The sequence below is a fragment of the Pogona vitticeps genome, chromosome 1, assembly GCF_051106095.1.
Source record: "Pogona vitticeps strain Pit_001003342236 chromosome 1, PviZW2.1, whole genome shotgun sequence".
Classification (NCBI taxonomy): Eukaryota; Metazoa; Chordata; class Lepidosauria; order Squamata; family Agamidae; genus Pogona; species Pogona vitticeps.
Genome location: NC_135783.1, coordinates 225,062,348 through 225,080,066, shown reverse-complemented (window position 1 = coordinate 225,080,066; position 17,719 = coordinate 225,062,348). Strand labels below are relative to the sequence as shown.

Genomic DNA, 17,719 nt, shown 5'->3' with positions numbered 1-17,719 from the left:
AAAGCTGACCAAATTGCACAAAGCTCAGAAAGCTATCTTCCTTTCGTTAACGTAGATTTTCAACATTATAAGAGCAGCATCACAAGAGGTCTGCCTGATTTAGAAACAATCTATTTTGATCACAGCTGACTCTGCTTTCTTACATGTGGAGGACTGAGAATAGGTTAAAGAGATGTTTTCAGAAGCAAACTTATTTTTATGAGAGCTCACCTACCAAAGTGTATGAGTTAACTATGTGACATATTAGCCAAGTAATTAGCATCAACTTAAAAACAACAACACTGTTGTTTTGCACTCCTAGCAGAATCTTTTCAACCACAGCAGGAAAAAAATGGATGAAAAGTGAGTTTCAGTTAGTGTAAAAGTAAAATCCAAAACAGGTTAGCAGAACAGACTGCATACAGTAATTGGTTGTACAACCTATCTAGGATGGATAACTGAATGTCCAAACAATTGTGCACCCAGTTGCTCAACTGTCTGTATAGAAGACTTCCACGCCTCCTTTGGAGTGGCAATCTGGAGGAGCATCGCCTGGGAGGATCTGGTGAGTTAGGCAGATGCCACTGGGGAGAGATGCTCTGACAAGAGGGTTAGTTCACATCTCAAAACCACCCTACCCCGTATCTATGGCGGATGGTACACCAAATTTTGACATGTTTGACTAGGTCCTCATGACAGGAATCAAGAAGGATGACTTCTTTGGGTCTGACCAGAACTGTAACTGAAACGTATCATCTCATGCACCTAGTTCTCATTGGCAATGAGTTCCCATGACCATCAAAAGGACTGCATGCAGGCAATGACTGAGGTGAGCAATGTTTTCTCATTATCTTCCTCCTTGGGCAGGGAGACCGGTGCCAGAGTTCTCAGACTGTCAATAGTTCTTATGGGGTTTATGGTCATGTCAAAAAATGTAGGACAAGGAAGAAACAGTTGCCTTTAAGAATGAAGGGAGTGGGTACTCTCACATTTGTTTTTGCTGTCCTCATTGCCCAGTGCACGCTAGTTGGCTATTTGATGGAAGGGAAGAAAGAGAAAGGTCAAAAAATGCATCTAAATCAAAACAAGAACCCTGTTCATCAAGGCACAGCCATAACTGGAGAGAGGTTCTTCTGCACTTCCAGATCTGGTTTTGACCCTGCTTTCTCTAGATGCGACCACTGGCTTCACTTCTAAACTGACTAAAAGGCTATTATAATATTGGCATATAAATAACATGGGGAAGGAAAGAAGAGAGGAAGGTTTGGGGAAGATTACAGATTTTTTGTTGCTATATTTTTAAGTTGTTTTAAATGATTTAAAGTTGTTTTAAATGTTGTACGCCGCCCACAGTAGTCTATTGACTAGATGGGCGGGATATAAATTCAATAAATAAATAAATAAATAAATAAATAGATAGATAGATAGATAGATAGATAGATAGATAGATAGATAGATAGATAGATAGATAGATAGATAGATAGATAGATAGATAGATAGATAGATAGATAGATAGATAGATAGATAGATAGATAGATAGATAGATAGATAGATAGATAGATAGATAGATAAAGGTTTTAAAACATTTTAACATTTCTATCTCATCTTGAGATCTTCAGATATACAGCAAAAATGTTAAAAAGAATTTTATATCATGGAGTGGAGGCATACAACCAGTAGAAATCAGATGAGAACAAGATCAAGACAACATGTTTGATGGGACCGCAGAGTGGCTATCTTAGGCAGACACCTGGCAGCAAAGGACTAGAGAAGAAAGAAAGCAGAAAGACTGCAATGGGTGCCTTCAATAAAGAAAGGAGTGGTTGTTGTGGGTTTTTCAGGCTCTTTGGCCGTGTTCAGAACATGGCCAAAGAGCCCGAAAAGCCCACAACAACCATTAGATCCCGGCCATGAAAGCCTCCTGATGTAATCTGGAAAATAAAGTGTCATCTTGGCTTGGCTGACTAAAAATCATTATAGGAAAAAAAACTTCTTGCTCAAAAATTAAATGCATATAGTATTAAATGAGGTACACTCTAAATTTAGATGTCCTAAAGAAACTTCCACTTGCCCAGGAAGTCTCCCTGAGAGACAGAGATGACAAACTGATGATTAGAAGCAAAATGCATGGCTCTGTTTGAAAAACCTCAATACAAAGACACAAAAAGAAGACACAAAAGGAAGTTCCTGGTGCACAGAAAATGATCATAAAAAGTTGAAAAGAGGAGCTAAAGCTATTAGAAAGGTCAGTCAAGGACTCCACACAGCTGAAGCCAAAGTTGTGAGGGCACCAACTAGAGAGATCAAGTGATTTGGGGGGGAGGATTCCCCAATTACATTCTCAAAAAACTAAAACAAAACTGAACCTCAAAGCCATTAAAAGAACAAACAACCCACTTCACATTGGCTCTAAACCCTGTAAATACCATTATTTATATGAACTGTACTACCCCAAATCATCATCACAATGTGTGCTGTTTGCTATGGCTTTAAACCTCAATTTGCAAGAACTGCTTCTGCTTGGAACTTCTCAAAAGAAAAGTTTAAGAGCATGTGCTATATCTCCTTCTTCAGATGACCCGAACCGTATTTTTGGCAGCTAGTTAAGCTACGGTATATATTCCTTCCCCAACTACACAAGAAATAGAAGACATATCTCAAATGCCCTGCACTGCCAAATATTTTGCCACAGCAGCAGACTTGCTTTTTGTTTGAAATTTCAATCAATTAAATCTGAATGAGCTCCAATATTTTATGCCTTTAAACCCCACTTTGCTACATAAGCATGTGAAGAATGTAGAAAACCAGACCCGTATTTTGATTCGGAACCAAAATATACAGAGCAGTCACTGGCTTAACTTTAAAAACAAGAGAATAGAGTCAAACATGAATAATTCTGAGAGCAGAAGTGAAAACCCTTTCTGAAGACACAGTCTACATGATTCTCTATTGCTTAGCTTGTTTCCAGGAAACCTTGCCTTTTGCCCTCATTACTAGATTGCTTTGCCAACCCACTGACTCGTCAACATACCAAATCCAAATTTTAGAGGCGCCTGTGGAGAATGGGGTACCCTTGACTATAATGCTATTCGCTAAAACAAATTGATTATGAACAGAAAAGAGTTTGGAAGGCAGAGAACAAGTTTTAATGCCAGTAATGAGGATTAAAAGAGTACAAATTAGGTTCTTAACCCATGCTATCTTGAGGGGGGAAATTACAATGCTGAATTTCTAAATACTTTAAGTTTTCACTTGGCATTTAGATGAGACGGAATACATTATGCAGAGAAGATCTAATATTTAAGCACGAGAAAGGCCTGAGCTGTGTTCACAAGCACACAGAAATTTCCAACAGAATAATGTCTCCAAGCTCAGCCTGCCAACCTTTTTGTTAGCCAACTTGAAAGTAAATGGGAACTGTCTGTGGAGACAGAATACCCCCTCAGTGGTTCAGAAAACATTTCAAGGCTGTGCTCCATTTTGTCCTTTGTAAGTGTAATGCATTCAGCGCTATAGTGAACTGACAATTTAAATAACTACATTTTAAAAACAAATGCAGCATTGAGGTTAATGTGTGAAAATGGTCCCAACCCCAGAAGCCTGGGTTCCCACCATTGTTTACTGTGACAACAGGATATAATTGCTTACTTACTTGGCAGCAAACTTTACCATCTGCTTACTTGCATGGTCTCCCACAGCCACCAGAGCCTGGACATTAAACTGCTGCTGACGCAGGACTAAGAAACACTGTTTTCCTGAAAAGAGGAAGAAACAAGGCAGGTGCACTCAGGGCAGAGTTACTTGGGATCTTTGTCAATGAATACGAAAATATGTTCTACTACTTTAAAATGAAGCCTGACTGAAAATAGTAACAAAACAACGTATGCAGTCAGACATATGTATCCTTCACTGCAGCTTTTAACCACAAAAAAAACTTTTGTTTGGGGTTCTAAGTTATTTTTAAAGGACAATTGTCACATTAAAAAAGCAATTTTAGGAAACTGGCACATACAGCACCCTGAGAAAAAGCACAAACCAAGGTAGTTTATATAAATTGTTGCCTACTCATTCCATTAAATGTCGGCTGATTAAGATTCTGTTTTCTAAAGAGCCACATGGCTACTGTAGTTCTATGTAAGTTTGTCCAAATGCTTCTGGGACCACATGAAGATTCTGGTGCAAACCCACAGTTGATTTAAAATACAGCCTTTAAGAGGAGTTACTCCCAGGTAAGAATACACAGGATTAGAGCCTTAACTTTTTAAAGTACCACAGCAGAAGCAAGGAACATATGGCCTCCAAGGGGAGGGATATTAGGCAACCTGTATTTTACCCGGACCTCCAATTTTTGAAAAAGTGACTCAGAAGTCTTTTTGTGTCCTGTACAGGCCATGAGAGCAATTCTGCTACAATTAAGAAACTTAGCAGCAACCTGGGGCCCTTATACTCCCAGCAAGAATGTTTGTTTTTTTTAAAAAGGAGGTTACTGATTGCCCATTAGGCTACAGAAAACATATCCCAGAGAACTATACATCCTAGGATAGATGCAGTTTTCTTTCTCTACAAATCAGCCAAAGGAAACAGGAAGGCTGGTGCAGCTTGATGGTGCAGGTAAATCACTTGAAGGCCCTTCTCTGTCACTTCTCTACTTATAAAAAAGCACCTGCTAAAAGGATCTCATACTTCTAGTGTTTTTGGGAACTATTTAAATAGTTCCTTTAAACAGGTAAGATGTACTTCTTATGTTCAACTCAACATCTTTCAAAGAGTTGACTCATAACATAAAAGGCACATACGTTGATGAGTGGGCCTCTGCTGAAAATCATCAAGCTGTATCTCTCCATAACCTCAAGGAAGCCTGGCTCAAAACCACTCTGTTTTACTGATTCAATCCCTGCCATTGAGCGGTTTGGATTATTGCGGGTAACAGAGAGCAGACAAGCCAATTCTTCTTAAATAGACTTCACCTACTGATAATTTTATACAACATACAAATAGCATCAACATACACAGATGCAAATCAGATATAATACTATAGAAACATTTAGAAACACATATCGGGGTTTATTTTTGTCAATCTCCAGTCCATCATCTTTGTTTTCAACCCAAATGCTTCTCAGAAGGGCATGAAGGCCACAGCCGTTTCCTGCTGCTGTGGGTTACCAAGGGAATGGCTTTCAGAGCTATGCTGCTACTTCTGGACTTGGAGATTCACTTAGTCACAATGGCCAACAGCAGGGTTTCAGATATTGGTTTTAGTATTTCTATTTTTATTTTTTGTTTTCTACTTTACGAGTTGTATGTAACTCACCCAAAGTAGTGCTGTGACACTAATGGGAGGGAGATACAAAATGAATAAACAAACAAACAAACAAACAAAGACAATTATTGTATTCTCGAAGGCTTTCACAGCCGGGATCCAATGGTTGTTGTAGGTTTTTCAGGCTGTTTGGCCATGTCCTGGAGGTTTTTCTTCCTAATGTTTTGCCAGTCTCTGTGGCTGGCATCTTCAGAGGACAGGAGCCAGAATACAGACAGAGTTCTAGCTCCTGTCCTCTGAAGATGCTGGCCACGGAAACTGAAGAAACGTTAGGAAGAACAACCTCCAGAACACAGCCAAACAGCCCGAAAAACCTACAACAACCAAAGACAATTATTGTTTTGGACTACTAGAAACCCTCAGCCAGCATAGGAATTCTAGAAACTGTAGATCCCTGCAAAGATGCATATTTTTCTGTGTATATGACACTACTTTTTCCTAAAATCGTTAGACTAAAATTGAGGGTCGTCTTATATATGGAAGTAAGCCGAGGAGAGAACCGTGTAATTGCAAAAAGGCCCATACCTTGCCTCTGCAAACAGGCTGCCTCCAATCAAGAGGCTTAGCTTCCTACAGTCAGGAGACTTAGCCTCCTCCAATCACAAGCCTTATGTAACTGATGTCAGCTGATGCTGAACAAACCAGTTGGAACATACCTCATTGGAGGTGGAGCATGTAGGCACTGCTCAGAAGCGTTCTGAGCCCAGAGGCTGAATAAAGTTAAAGCGTGATGCGTAATATGACAGTAAAAAGTAAAAATTCCCCTTGACATGCTGAAGAGGAAAAGAAGACATAAAGTTACGTGTCATCAGCATACTGATGACAACACACTCCAAATCTCTGGATGACCTCCCCCGTGGCCTCATACAGATGTTAAGCAGCAATAGGGAGATGATCAAATAGCATCTGAATTAATTCATTTTTTTAATATTATGCATACTATACATAAATATTATGCTGATTGGAAACTTTAAAGAGATTATATTTTAACTTTCAATCATTTCTGGTTTATTCCTGTTTTTTCTTTTACTGAACAACAGAAAATTCATTTAGGTTGGATCAATCATCAAAGAAGTACTTCACTCTGCAAGTAAGTGTTATGCAGCTGTTTGGAAACTAGATTCAGTGCAAATGGCAACTGCTCATCAAATTTCTCCAAACAACTCCCTCTCTTTATGTAACACATAACTTATGTAAATAGATGAGTATGGTCTTCTGCTTTACATGCTACCACAGGTTACAGATGCCCAACATGGTCAGATCTTTTGACAGTATTTCTGTAACTATGCATTAGGGACAGGAAAAAACTTGATAAGAGGGTTGCTGTTTCATTACTGAATAAAGCAACTTTCACTATGTCTAGTTTTTCCCCTCTAGAAACCAAACTGGAAGTAGAGGAACCCAACCTCAGCCTGTTATACTATGATACTTGCTATGGTACATCTACCCCAACTCCATTTCTCTTTGTTTCCCTCCTCAAAACTCCTCTCTCTTACCCTTATATACATTTCCTTCTTGCTAACAACTTTATATTTCAATCAAAGGAACAATAGCATAAAAAGAGCCCTGGTGGATCAGGCCAAGGGCAGGAAAGGGCTTCACTGTTTAGAGATAAAAGGATTAACCAGTGATAGGAGCTCAAGTCTCCTCACATTTATCAGTTCTCTCTCTCTAGACTCATATGACTCCAGATACTTTTCTCCACATGAGCTCTGTCTTGGTGTGAGAGCTCAGATGAGCAGAACATAAGAAGGGCCCTGCTGGATCAGGTCAAGGGCCCACCTAGTCCAGCTTCCTGTATCTCACAGTGGCCTCACCAGACGCCTCTGGGAGCACACGAGACAACTAGATACCTGTCTCCTGATACCCCTCCCCTGCATCTGGCATTTGGAGGTATCTCCCGTCTAAGCCTGGAGTTTATATTATCCCCATCATGGTTTGTAACCTGCGATGGACTTTTCCTCCAGGAATCTGTTCAATCCCTTTTTAAAGGCACCTAGGCCAGATGCCATCACCAAATCCTGTGGCAAGGAGATCCACTGACTAGCAATATGCTGGGTAGAGAAATATTTTCTTTTGTCTGTTCTCACTCTCCCAACACTCATTTTGAGTGGATGTTTCCTCATTCTGATATTGCATGAGAGGGAAAAGAGCTTCCCTCTATCCACTTTATCCATCACATGCATAATTCTAAAGGTCTCAATCATGTCGCCCCTCAGGCGCCTTTTCTCTAGACTAAAGAGCCCCAAACACTGTAGCCTTTCCTTATAAGGGAGGTGCCCCAGCTGCCATCATTTCAGTAACTGTCTTGTGCACGTTTTTCAGTTCCACGATGTCTTTATTTGAGGTGCGGTGACGAGAGCTGTAGGCAACACTCCAGGTGCAGCCTTACCAGAATGAGGTGAAACATGCTGGATCTTTTCATGTTATGGATTTCAAAGGCAGAAAATGAGCTGGTATCTAGAAGAAGACTGCTGCACATCTGTCAAACTCATTGTCTTTTCCACTTGCTGCTTCTTTAGCCTGTCGACCCCACCCCTCCAAGAAACAAATTTTAGAAGAATCAACCTGATCTCTGTCTTTTATCCCTTCCCAATGCCAGGTGAGCATCACTAGAGATGATGACTCATACTGTTCTGAACACAAGTTACTAAACTGACCCAAGAGATCATATTGTTTTGCAAGCAAATATGTGTTTTCTTTATTTTATTGCAAATTTGTTTTTACTTCATTTTCTAATACTTGCCTCAACAAACCTGTTACGTTAACGTGAAGCTGTTTAGGTTTCTTTGCCTACATGAGTTGGTCTTACATTATCTAAACTACTGATACAGGAAGCTTTTAAAGGAGTGTTCAAGAGAAGTCAGTGAAAAGGTCTACCCTCTTAGGAAGTGCAGAAAACAAATCTGAACTGTTCAGACTAAAGTATTTAGAAATGGCTGTTGGTGGTGCTACTACTCAAAAAGAAATAACATTTAGGACAACTCACAGACAGTCCTAACAGGAACAGAGGGGTATGTACTTTTAAGTTTGATGCAATTTTTACCTAACCTGCTCATATGCAGAGGTAACAAAAATGACTGTCTTGTTCAGTAAAAGTGGGGATCTTTGGGAAACAGTGTTGTCCACTGTAATTCTTGATCAGCTCCCCTGCAGAAACTCTTTCACCCCACGTCTGTCTTCTTAGAAGCAGCTTATGCTACTTTTCAGCAGGATGGATTTGATTTAAATCATGATTTAAATTTTTTTAAATTGATTTTTTTACAGTTTAAATTAAAAATCTGACTTTTAAACTTCAATTTTGATTTTTAAAAAATCATTAATCCACCCTGCTTCCCACACAGCATTCAAACCCATTTCCAGAATTAACACTTCTTAGCAAATCAACAGAGCAGAATAGAATGTATGTACCTCGAAATGTAATATATCGGATCAAGGACTTCTAAACCAGCAGAAACCAGGAATCTGCCTTATAAGATCATCTAGTAACTTTAGCTGATCCAAAATACAGCAACAAGACTCTGGTCCAATTTTTTATATCAACTGCACCGGCAGTTAATCCTGTCCAGGTGCACTTCAAAGTCCTGCTTATTGCCTTTAAGAACTTAAACATTTTGGGACCAGGATACCTAGAGAACAGTCTGCATGTCCACTGAAAAAACAGAGGAAGAATCTTTCTGTCTGTTTCACCATCATCTGAAATATGGTAATTTGTTGATGAGAGAAAAAAAAGACCTGACTTGCTCTAATGCTGCACTGGAACACGTAACAATTCCTTGTCCTGTCTGAGTCCATCAATCCTCCTCCCTACCATTCTTCACCTGAAATTTTTTTTAATTTCAGCAGTCCTTTGATCTGGCCTCAATATAGTCTTTTTAAAAAATGTAGTGAAGGATGTAAAGTTCCTGGCAACAGAACAGCTGTCAGTGTTTGTACCACCTGAAGAGATGTGAATCTATTTAAGTTTGGGCACTGGAAATGGATCTCAAGGAACACTTGTGCTTCCATAGTGAAGAAAAATGATAGCCAGGTGGTTCTGTATAAATAAGATACTCCACATAATTCTAGCACAGATAAAGGCTCTCCTTCCAGGCCACTATAAGAGTAATTTTGCAAGAAAAAAAAAAAAGAGCTGAAGTATTTCATTTGAAGCAACATGAAAGCCCAATTTGTTCCAGGGTTTCCCATTTCCTTTAGAATGTAAAATAGAAGACAGACTAACCCTATTTTGCTTTTTCAGCTTAAAAATTCTAGCATGCCTGATGACATACTGTTTTGCAATTGTCTTATATTTTACTTCTAAATGGTACTTTATGTCTTCAAAGTGTTGAAATGTGCTGAGAATTTGTACACAGTGGTTCAAGTACAGTATTAAAAAACCACACAGATCATGAATGGCATTCTCCCTTCTGTATGCCAGCAATTGAAATAAAATTCACTAGGTCATGGCAAACATTTTAAGGATGTTTATTGTAAAACATGTATATAGAATAAACTAACAGTGCTTGAAGAATTTGGCCTGGTACAGACTTGAGCTTGACAGACTTATAATGGTTTCATATTATCTTCCTTAACAGACACAGTAAGGGAATGACTCATAACAGACAGCACCTAACAGACTACACAGATTTTCTAAAAGAAAACGAACTGTTACTTTTTAATCTATCTATCTGGGAGCTAACCCTCTTAACACCCATTGGCTAACACTAGACAGAAACTAACTGGTTACACAAGTTCCATTATGGAAATAACATATCCCAATATTTCCGATACATATATATAGGGCACAATATTTAAGACCTACAGTTATTTATTCTGTGGAAAATGTTCTCCTTACTATCTAGTAATATGGATGATTCTGCTGAAGGGAGGAGAGAAAGAAGTAGAAAACTAGGCCATCTATCAACCAGTGTGACTACTTACAAGGAGGCACTGCACCTGCTATATCTTTTTAGGATATGACAGAAGCAAATGCCCAAAGCTCCCCTTGGAAATAGTAGGCTGGGGTCATCAACCCAAAGTGATCTACTGATGAGTACTAGGCTGACATTTCAGTAGAAATTTGGAACAGCTACACATCTTTGACTGACATCTTTCTTTCAAGGAAAGGTCTAGTCTACTATGCTAACCAGCAGCTGGAGCACTTCCCATCAGTAGAGCTGCATAAAAGCAGCTACATCAATTTAGTGCTTGACAGAGTTGTGCTCCTGCTAAAAATGTCTGTAGTACTATTAAGAACAGGACAGGCACCAGAAGAGCAAATCATCATATCACCCTGATCTTGGAAGCTAAGCAATGTCAGTTAATACTTAAGTGGGAGAGCTATCAAGAAATCCCCAGAATCTCTTTTAAGTCTAGAAAATAATCCTGCCTAAAGAACACTAGAGACTGACTGTTAGCCAGAGATGATACACTGAGCAAGATAGACCAAAGGTCTGATTAGAATAAAACATTTTGATAGAAGAAACCTCAAACCTTCTTGATCAATAATGAAATATGCAAGAGAACTAGAATGTGCACACATGAGGACTATCTACTTAAAAAAAAACACCAAACCACCCTGTTCCACACACACAAAAACACAATTTTAAAAACCATTCTTTTTCACACATAAAAGACACCATTTTACCTTTTGCTCTGCTGGTGTGAATCCTGCCACGGACCCAGACAACTTCATCAGCTTTCTCTCCTGTCAATTCTTTTATTCGAATCAACACGCGATCTGTATACAAAACATAAGTACATATTTAGAAAGCATGGTGCAATTGTTTTGAACTCACCAAAGGCTAATCTACAGATATTATTCACATCTAAATACATGGAAAATCATTTACTGAGAATTCGTAGAAAAACCATGAGTCAGATCCAGACATGTGCTCAGTGGGGCTTGGCTACAATAGAAACAGGGGCAGTGATTTTTATGTGTTCCTCCACCCCTATGTCCCAAAAGTGCTCCAGTGATCTGGTGGAGCCTGTGGAACAGAGCAGTAAGTAGTGCAAGTACATTCTCTAGTCGTGAGGGGAAAGTGCATCTTGAAATTCTTTTCAAAAGAAGCTCTAGAAATAAATTTAAAAGGCATCATCTGACATATTTTATCCACTTTCGTCCCTATCATCCTATAGACAGTCAAGAACAGACATGGGGACGAATATAAAAACGAATCAGGATATTCATTAAATATCCCTGATTTGTCAGATATTCGTTGCTTTTTATTCTTGGTGTCCAGAGATCCCAACGAATATGAAGCAATGAATATAACCCTTTTATATTCGTGCCTTCATTCCCTATCTGCTTATGCCCCCGTGGATCAGCCCCCGGGGCTGGGAGAATGGCTTAGTTCCCCTGTCCTCCTCTTTCTATGCCCATGCAGCATAAGAAGAGGAGGGAAGAGATCAAAGGGATCCCCCAGCCCGCTGCTGCGGGATCGCTTTGATCCCTGCTTTTCCCTCTTCTTGCTATGCCCTGCGGCGCACAGGAAGAGGAGGGAAAGCAAAAATAAAAGTGACCCGATGAATGACAAGCCGATTTGTTGTTTGTCAGGTCACTGGGGGGGGGGGCAATTCATGGTTCATGGGTCATCAAGTTTGACAACCCATGAACCACGACGAAGTGCCAACTCTTGTCAAGAACATTAAAATCCTTAAGATGCTAAAAAAAGAGAGAGAGAGAAAGAAGATATGGAAGAATAAATAGAATATACCAATGGTTAAATGGATACTAAGGAGTTATGCACAGCTGATTTTAGCTTACATGCTCAGAATCAAAACTGTTACAATTATTACAGTTAGAGATGGGGGCTTCCCGTTTATAAGAGTATGAAGCTCCCTGGCACAGGTGGCAGCCCTGATTATCTCCCACCTCCAGACCCCACCGGACCACTTACCGTGCATTGTGCAAAGCTAGCATCGTTGTCACCGCACCAATCACAGCAGTAGCTCGGCTGCTGCAGCCTCACCTAGCCACTCCCGCAAGACGGTGGGAGGATGAGTCTCCCTGCTCAGCCACAAGGGCAAGCAGGGAGGCAAGGCTGTGGCAGCTGAGATACTGTTGCAATTGGTGCTGTGACAATGCCAGCCACGTGCAATGCATGGTAAGCAGTCTGGTGAGGTCTGGGGTGGGAGATAATCAGGGCCGCCACCTGTGTTGGGGGAGGGGCCTTTGTATTTGTATACGAATACAAAGCCCTCATCTCTAACTACACTTCAAGAAGGAATGATCTTCAATTCTCTGTTCTACACACCTGCATGGGAGCCATTATACCCATATGTTCCCACAATTCTGTGGATACTGCGTAGCCATATATTTTACAGAAGCACAGCAAAAAGCATTCTACAAGCAAAATCCAAAGACTGGGGTCCCCCAAACAAAAAACTCTAACTATGGAACTGGACCTCAGACTAGCACCAAATTTTGCACAGAAGCAGCAAAAAGTTTGCTCTTGCTCTGTGTGACAAATTAGGGGATATGCAGACAAAGGGTTTTTGAGATGTGATTTTTTAAAAAAACCCACAGTTTTACCCCCATACAGGCACAAGTGACCAAAACTATACAGCTAATTGAAAAGAGATTAAAAATGTAGATAAGACACAATTTGCATATCGGAGGGAACCTCTGTCTTAACTTCTTTTTTTATTTACAGAATTTTGGCCATTCATGGCTCTAATTCAGACCCTTTAATTACTGCTTTTTAACCCCCAAAACTTCTGAAATCACTCTTTTTAAATACAATTTGAGAATTCTGAAGGACCTCTTTGCATAGCATAGCATTCTGGACAATCAGAATGTCTCTCCAGTCAGCCCACGGGGCAGGTGTAAGTCTATCATTTTTAACCCTGCCATGGCCTTCAGCTTGAAAGAAAGAATTTAACTCCTTCCTGGCCACACATTCTTAGCTCTTGGCTGTGAAAATATTTTAAAAACTGTTTTGAAAAATAAATGATATCAATAGCTCACTCATTTAAGCTGAAATCACTGGTTTTTTCCCTTTGTGGGTTTGAATGAAGTCAAAGCATGGTTTACCCAGTCTACTCATGAGTACGTTTACTCATATGTTTACGGATCCACATGATTTCATATGACTTTCAGATGTTATCCTCCCTAAACCACTTTCAGAGCATAGATCCACAGAAATCATAGGTCCTTCAGCACATGGCTTTGCAACAGTGCAAAAACATGGAGATGATGCACAGATCATCATGCTTTTTCTGTAGGATCATCCCCAAACCACTGTCTACTCATAGGCGCCATTTGTGCCCATAGGTTACAACACAGAAATCGTCGATCCCCAAGTGCATGGGAAATGCATCCAAAGCATGATTTTTATGCAGAGTCATCCCCAAACCACTGTCCAGACATAGTTCCGACTTGTGCTCACAGATTATAACACAGAAATTATGGGGCCGAGTACTTGGCTTTGCAGTAGTGCAAAAACACCGGTCAAAGGCATAGACAATGATAATGACAATAACATGTTAGAACTGCAGAATTAGAAGAGACGCTATGGAACATCAAGTGCAGCCTGTCAAAGAAGCAGTGGGGAAAAAAACTCCCAACCTCTGACTCCACAGTCAGAGACCTAAACCACTGAGCTATCCAGTAGTTCATCTCTATTCCTTCCAGAATATCTGATAATGTGCCCTCTGGCCTGGACTACCAATATTTTTGAAGCTAGTAGGGACTCTTACATTAAGGATTGTATAGAAGATCATTAATTAATCCTGTGGGACATTAATTTTTGAAAATTTACAAGTAGGGCTGTATTCTCACACCAAAGGGCCTCCTTGAAGATCTTAAAAAGCGGATGGAGTTGGGTGTCATCACTACACTGGTGGTACCAGACTACAAAGTTGTGGACAGGCTGCTTCAGGTTTTTAATGTATATGTGAAATAGTACGGGGAATCATGGAACCATGAGATACTCCACGGTCTAATGGTCAAGGTGTTGAACAGGAGTCCCCCAGTACCAGTACCATTCACAAAGTAACACCACGCAAGAGAAAATCCCACAAGCTAACTCCTTTTTTCATCAATTGATCACTTCTCATCCAAACACAAAGCAATTGTTAGGGCTGTTTTTCAACAAGTGTGAATGGTAGTGAGCAGAAGAGGGCATCCTGTAGACCAGGGGTCCCTAACATTTTTGATACTGTGGACTGGTTGAGGGGTGGGGCACACCTGCACTCACACATATGCGAGTAGGGTGGTTGCAGTCACGCGCATGTGCAAAGGGGCTGTGCAGGGGGGCATGCGGAGGACAGAAGATCTGTCTCCGCAGCCTGGTTGGATAGAGAAGCACAATATCTCACATTCATAAACCAGAGGTATTTTGAAGAATTGAATTTGATATTTGTGTGACTACTCTAAAACTGTAAGCAGGGCCAACTGCACAAGTCCCCCACTTCATTACTCTGGAGGGAAGGATGGGTGATCCTATGGCTAAGATGCATGTAATTAGATCCAGATATGCAATTATGATACTTTCGTTTGGGTTCATGCAATGAAGAAATGGCTTTTGTGTACTTTTAATGATGTGGAAGGTGGTGTTTTGATCAGTTGCAGGAAAGATGAATTTTTATGTTGTCTGTTATTTAAGTCAGCTGAGATATTTTACCAAACACTGGTGTAGACTAAAGGTGAAGTTGGCCTCAACACAGATCCCTTCCCATACTTGGCTTTTACTTATTACAGTGGTGCCTCGCTTAACGGCGATAATCCGTTCCAGAAAAATCGCCGTTAAGCGAAAACATCGTAAAGCAGAAAAAAACCCCATTGAAACGCACTGAAATCCCTTCAATGCGTCCCAATAGGGTCAAAACTCACCGCCCAGCGAAGATCCTCCATAGGGCAGCCGTTTTCGCTGCCTGTCTTGCAAGGAATCCGTCCCAGAAAACAGCAGGAAGGCATTTTGTTTACCCAGCAGCTATTTTGAAACAGCCAATCAGCTGTTTTAAAATCATTGTTTTGCGAAGAATCGGGTCCCGAAGTGGGGAACCGATCATCGCAAAGTGAAAAAACCCCATTTAGACCATCGTTTTGCGATCGCAATTGCGATCACAAAAAGATTGTCGTAATGTGGTTTCATCGTAATGCAGGGCAATCGTAAAGCAAGGCATGACTGTACAGAGTTGCTCTTAGTAGAGCAGCTTTGTATGTGCATATGATGACAATGGAGCCAAAGCTGTAATATGTAGGGAAGCTTCCTCATTTTCTGTCTCACCTGCTTCTTTGACAGAAGCCCTATTCTGGCACTTCAGAAAGTGTGAATTTGAATACCTGAGGAAGGGCAACAGGGTAGTCTGTCCTCCTTCATAATGAAAACATGTGAAGCTAATCTACTTTTTTCTCCTGTTCAGGCTAACTTTATTTCCAACACCTGAAAGAGGTCACAACCGCAACAGGAGTTACCTTTTTCATTAAAGCCATCCAAATGTTTTGGAATGCTCAAACTTGGAAATGGTTGCTTAGAATATTTGAGCCCTGTAGGGATCTGCCAACCTAATTAATATTTCCACTGCACACTTAAAGGGCAATTGTTGCCATATCTGTGAGTATTAGCACTCTTAACATATTTAATGCCATATCAAATTTGGTTTATAATAACCTATGTTGTAAGGAACACCATCATGCTACTAGATGAAAACCACTTCTGCTAACAATGGATTTCGTTATTTCTCCTCAGGGCTCGTTTAGTTAAATTAGCATTGCCAATTTCTATGAAGTGATACTGTAACCAAAACCTGACAAGTTTCACTTTTCTTTGAATGTCCCTTCACATTTTGACCCCATCCATGTTCCTCAATTCCAGGCTGGTGCCTGTTTTGTGACTCTTTTACCTTCCGAGTATCTTCACAGCCATGAACTGCTGTATTATATACTCGGCTGAGGTTCTCTGTGGAAGTAACGTGTAGGTCTGGCAAACTCATTTCAGCTTCAAAAAGGATGGTATTGGGGATGCTGTGTATGAAAAATTAGCACAAATCTCATATATCATTCTGTTGTTGGTAAGTGAAAGGAATTGTTAGTGATAGTCCCTACTTTTTCTCCAAAGAGATACACTCTCTTTCTGAAGTCACCTGGACTGCAATCCTAAACTATTTCATATTGGGTCTTATTTTTTTGCTAAACATGCACAGAATGGCACTACTTTCAAAACAGGGAACCTAACACAGAGAACTGTAGTGAAGAAAGTCCACTGCACTGCTGCTAGACTGACAACAAAAATAGAAGAATGGTGAAACAGTAACACTTTTTAACCCAATATCATGTTTCAACATTGCTAAACACAGCTGAAATAGACTGAGTATCCTATTTAAAATGAATTATGTCATCAATTTAAGTTTATTAGAAAGCTGCAACATGTTCCAGACCTGAATAAAAAGGGCAAAACAAGGCATCACCCTTTTAGTAGATGTTCAAGGAACTATCCACAACGTGCATTAGATTAACTCTGAAAAACTGCTGCAGACATAATGGTCTGGCTCTCATTAAAACCAGATGGTATACACATTTGGCTGTATGTTCTTTTTAACTGTTACACTGTTCATATAAAAAGCAACTGCTAAAGAGAAACATCCTGAAGAAAACTATTTTTGCAGGAGCAGGTGAATCAATTGCGCTGCTCTCCTTCAAGAGTTAATTAGCCATGACTGGGGTTTGTTTCTTTTTACTTAAACCTACACCTTTCCATCTCTCCAATCACTGTAGCAACTGCAGCAACTTTTCCAAACACCACCTCCATATTTCCTGACCAATCATTCTTCAGCTTTTGGCCATTCAAACTTCCTTTTTATAGGGCGCAATGAAATTTTGTTCAATTTATTGCCATGTTTTCTACTGTTTCTCTCAGAACCTGAATCAAATCCCTCAACTAGCTTTACCTTCAAGACACTCATCCTGAATATGCAAACACAACACAATGTATGTCCCAATAAGCACAAGTTTTAATCACTCAGTTTGCACACAGAACACCTCTACTCAAGAGCCTGACAAAAATGTCTCTAGGCTAATAACTCTTAGAAACCTAATTACAAGGTTGAACGAACGTCATAAACAATGAAGGGCATATCTACTTACATGGGAATCACAGGAACATATCTTCAGAATTCAAGAATAGGGTTTCGTACTTGCCCAACTCATAAACAGCCACATATTTAAACCATTTTAAAAGTCAAAGAAGTTGCTAAATCATTCCCAGAAGCTGAGAGGTGAGCTTTACAGCAGTTATACTACTTAGTAACTATACTTATCTGTTACTAAGTCACCCTGAACTTCCTGATATAGAAATATCTGGGATTGCACTCTAACCCAAAATAATGAATAGAACATTTGACCAAACATAGTCATCTATTTATTTTACTTCTTTGTAATGTCTGAATCTTTTCTATAATCTCTGCCCTGAAGTTCAATGGTCCTTCTCTTTT

General features: G+C 40.0%; 1 protein-coding gene across 1 annotated transcript in view; it reads right to left on the bottom strand.

Moving 5' to 3' along the window:
* Positions 1-17,719, bottom strand: part of DARS1 (aspartyl-tRNA synthetase 1) — a 65,476-nt gene that overhangs the window by 42,762 nt on the left and 4,995 nt on the right. The window contains exons 3-4 of the mRNA XM_020779661.3: positions 10,929-11,021; positions 3,632-3,734 (exon numbers count right to left, since the gene is read on the bottom strand). Of these exons, the coding sequence (XP_020635320.3) occupies positions 3,632-3,734; positions 10,929-11,021 (196 nt within the window). The remainder of the gene's footprint in view (positions 1-3,631; positions 3,735-10,928; positions 11,022-17,719) is intronic.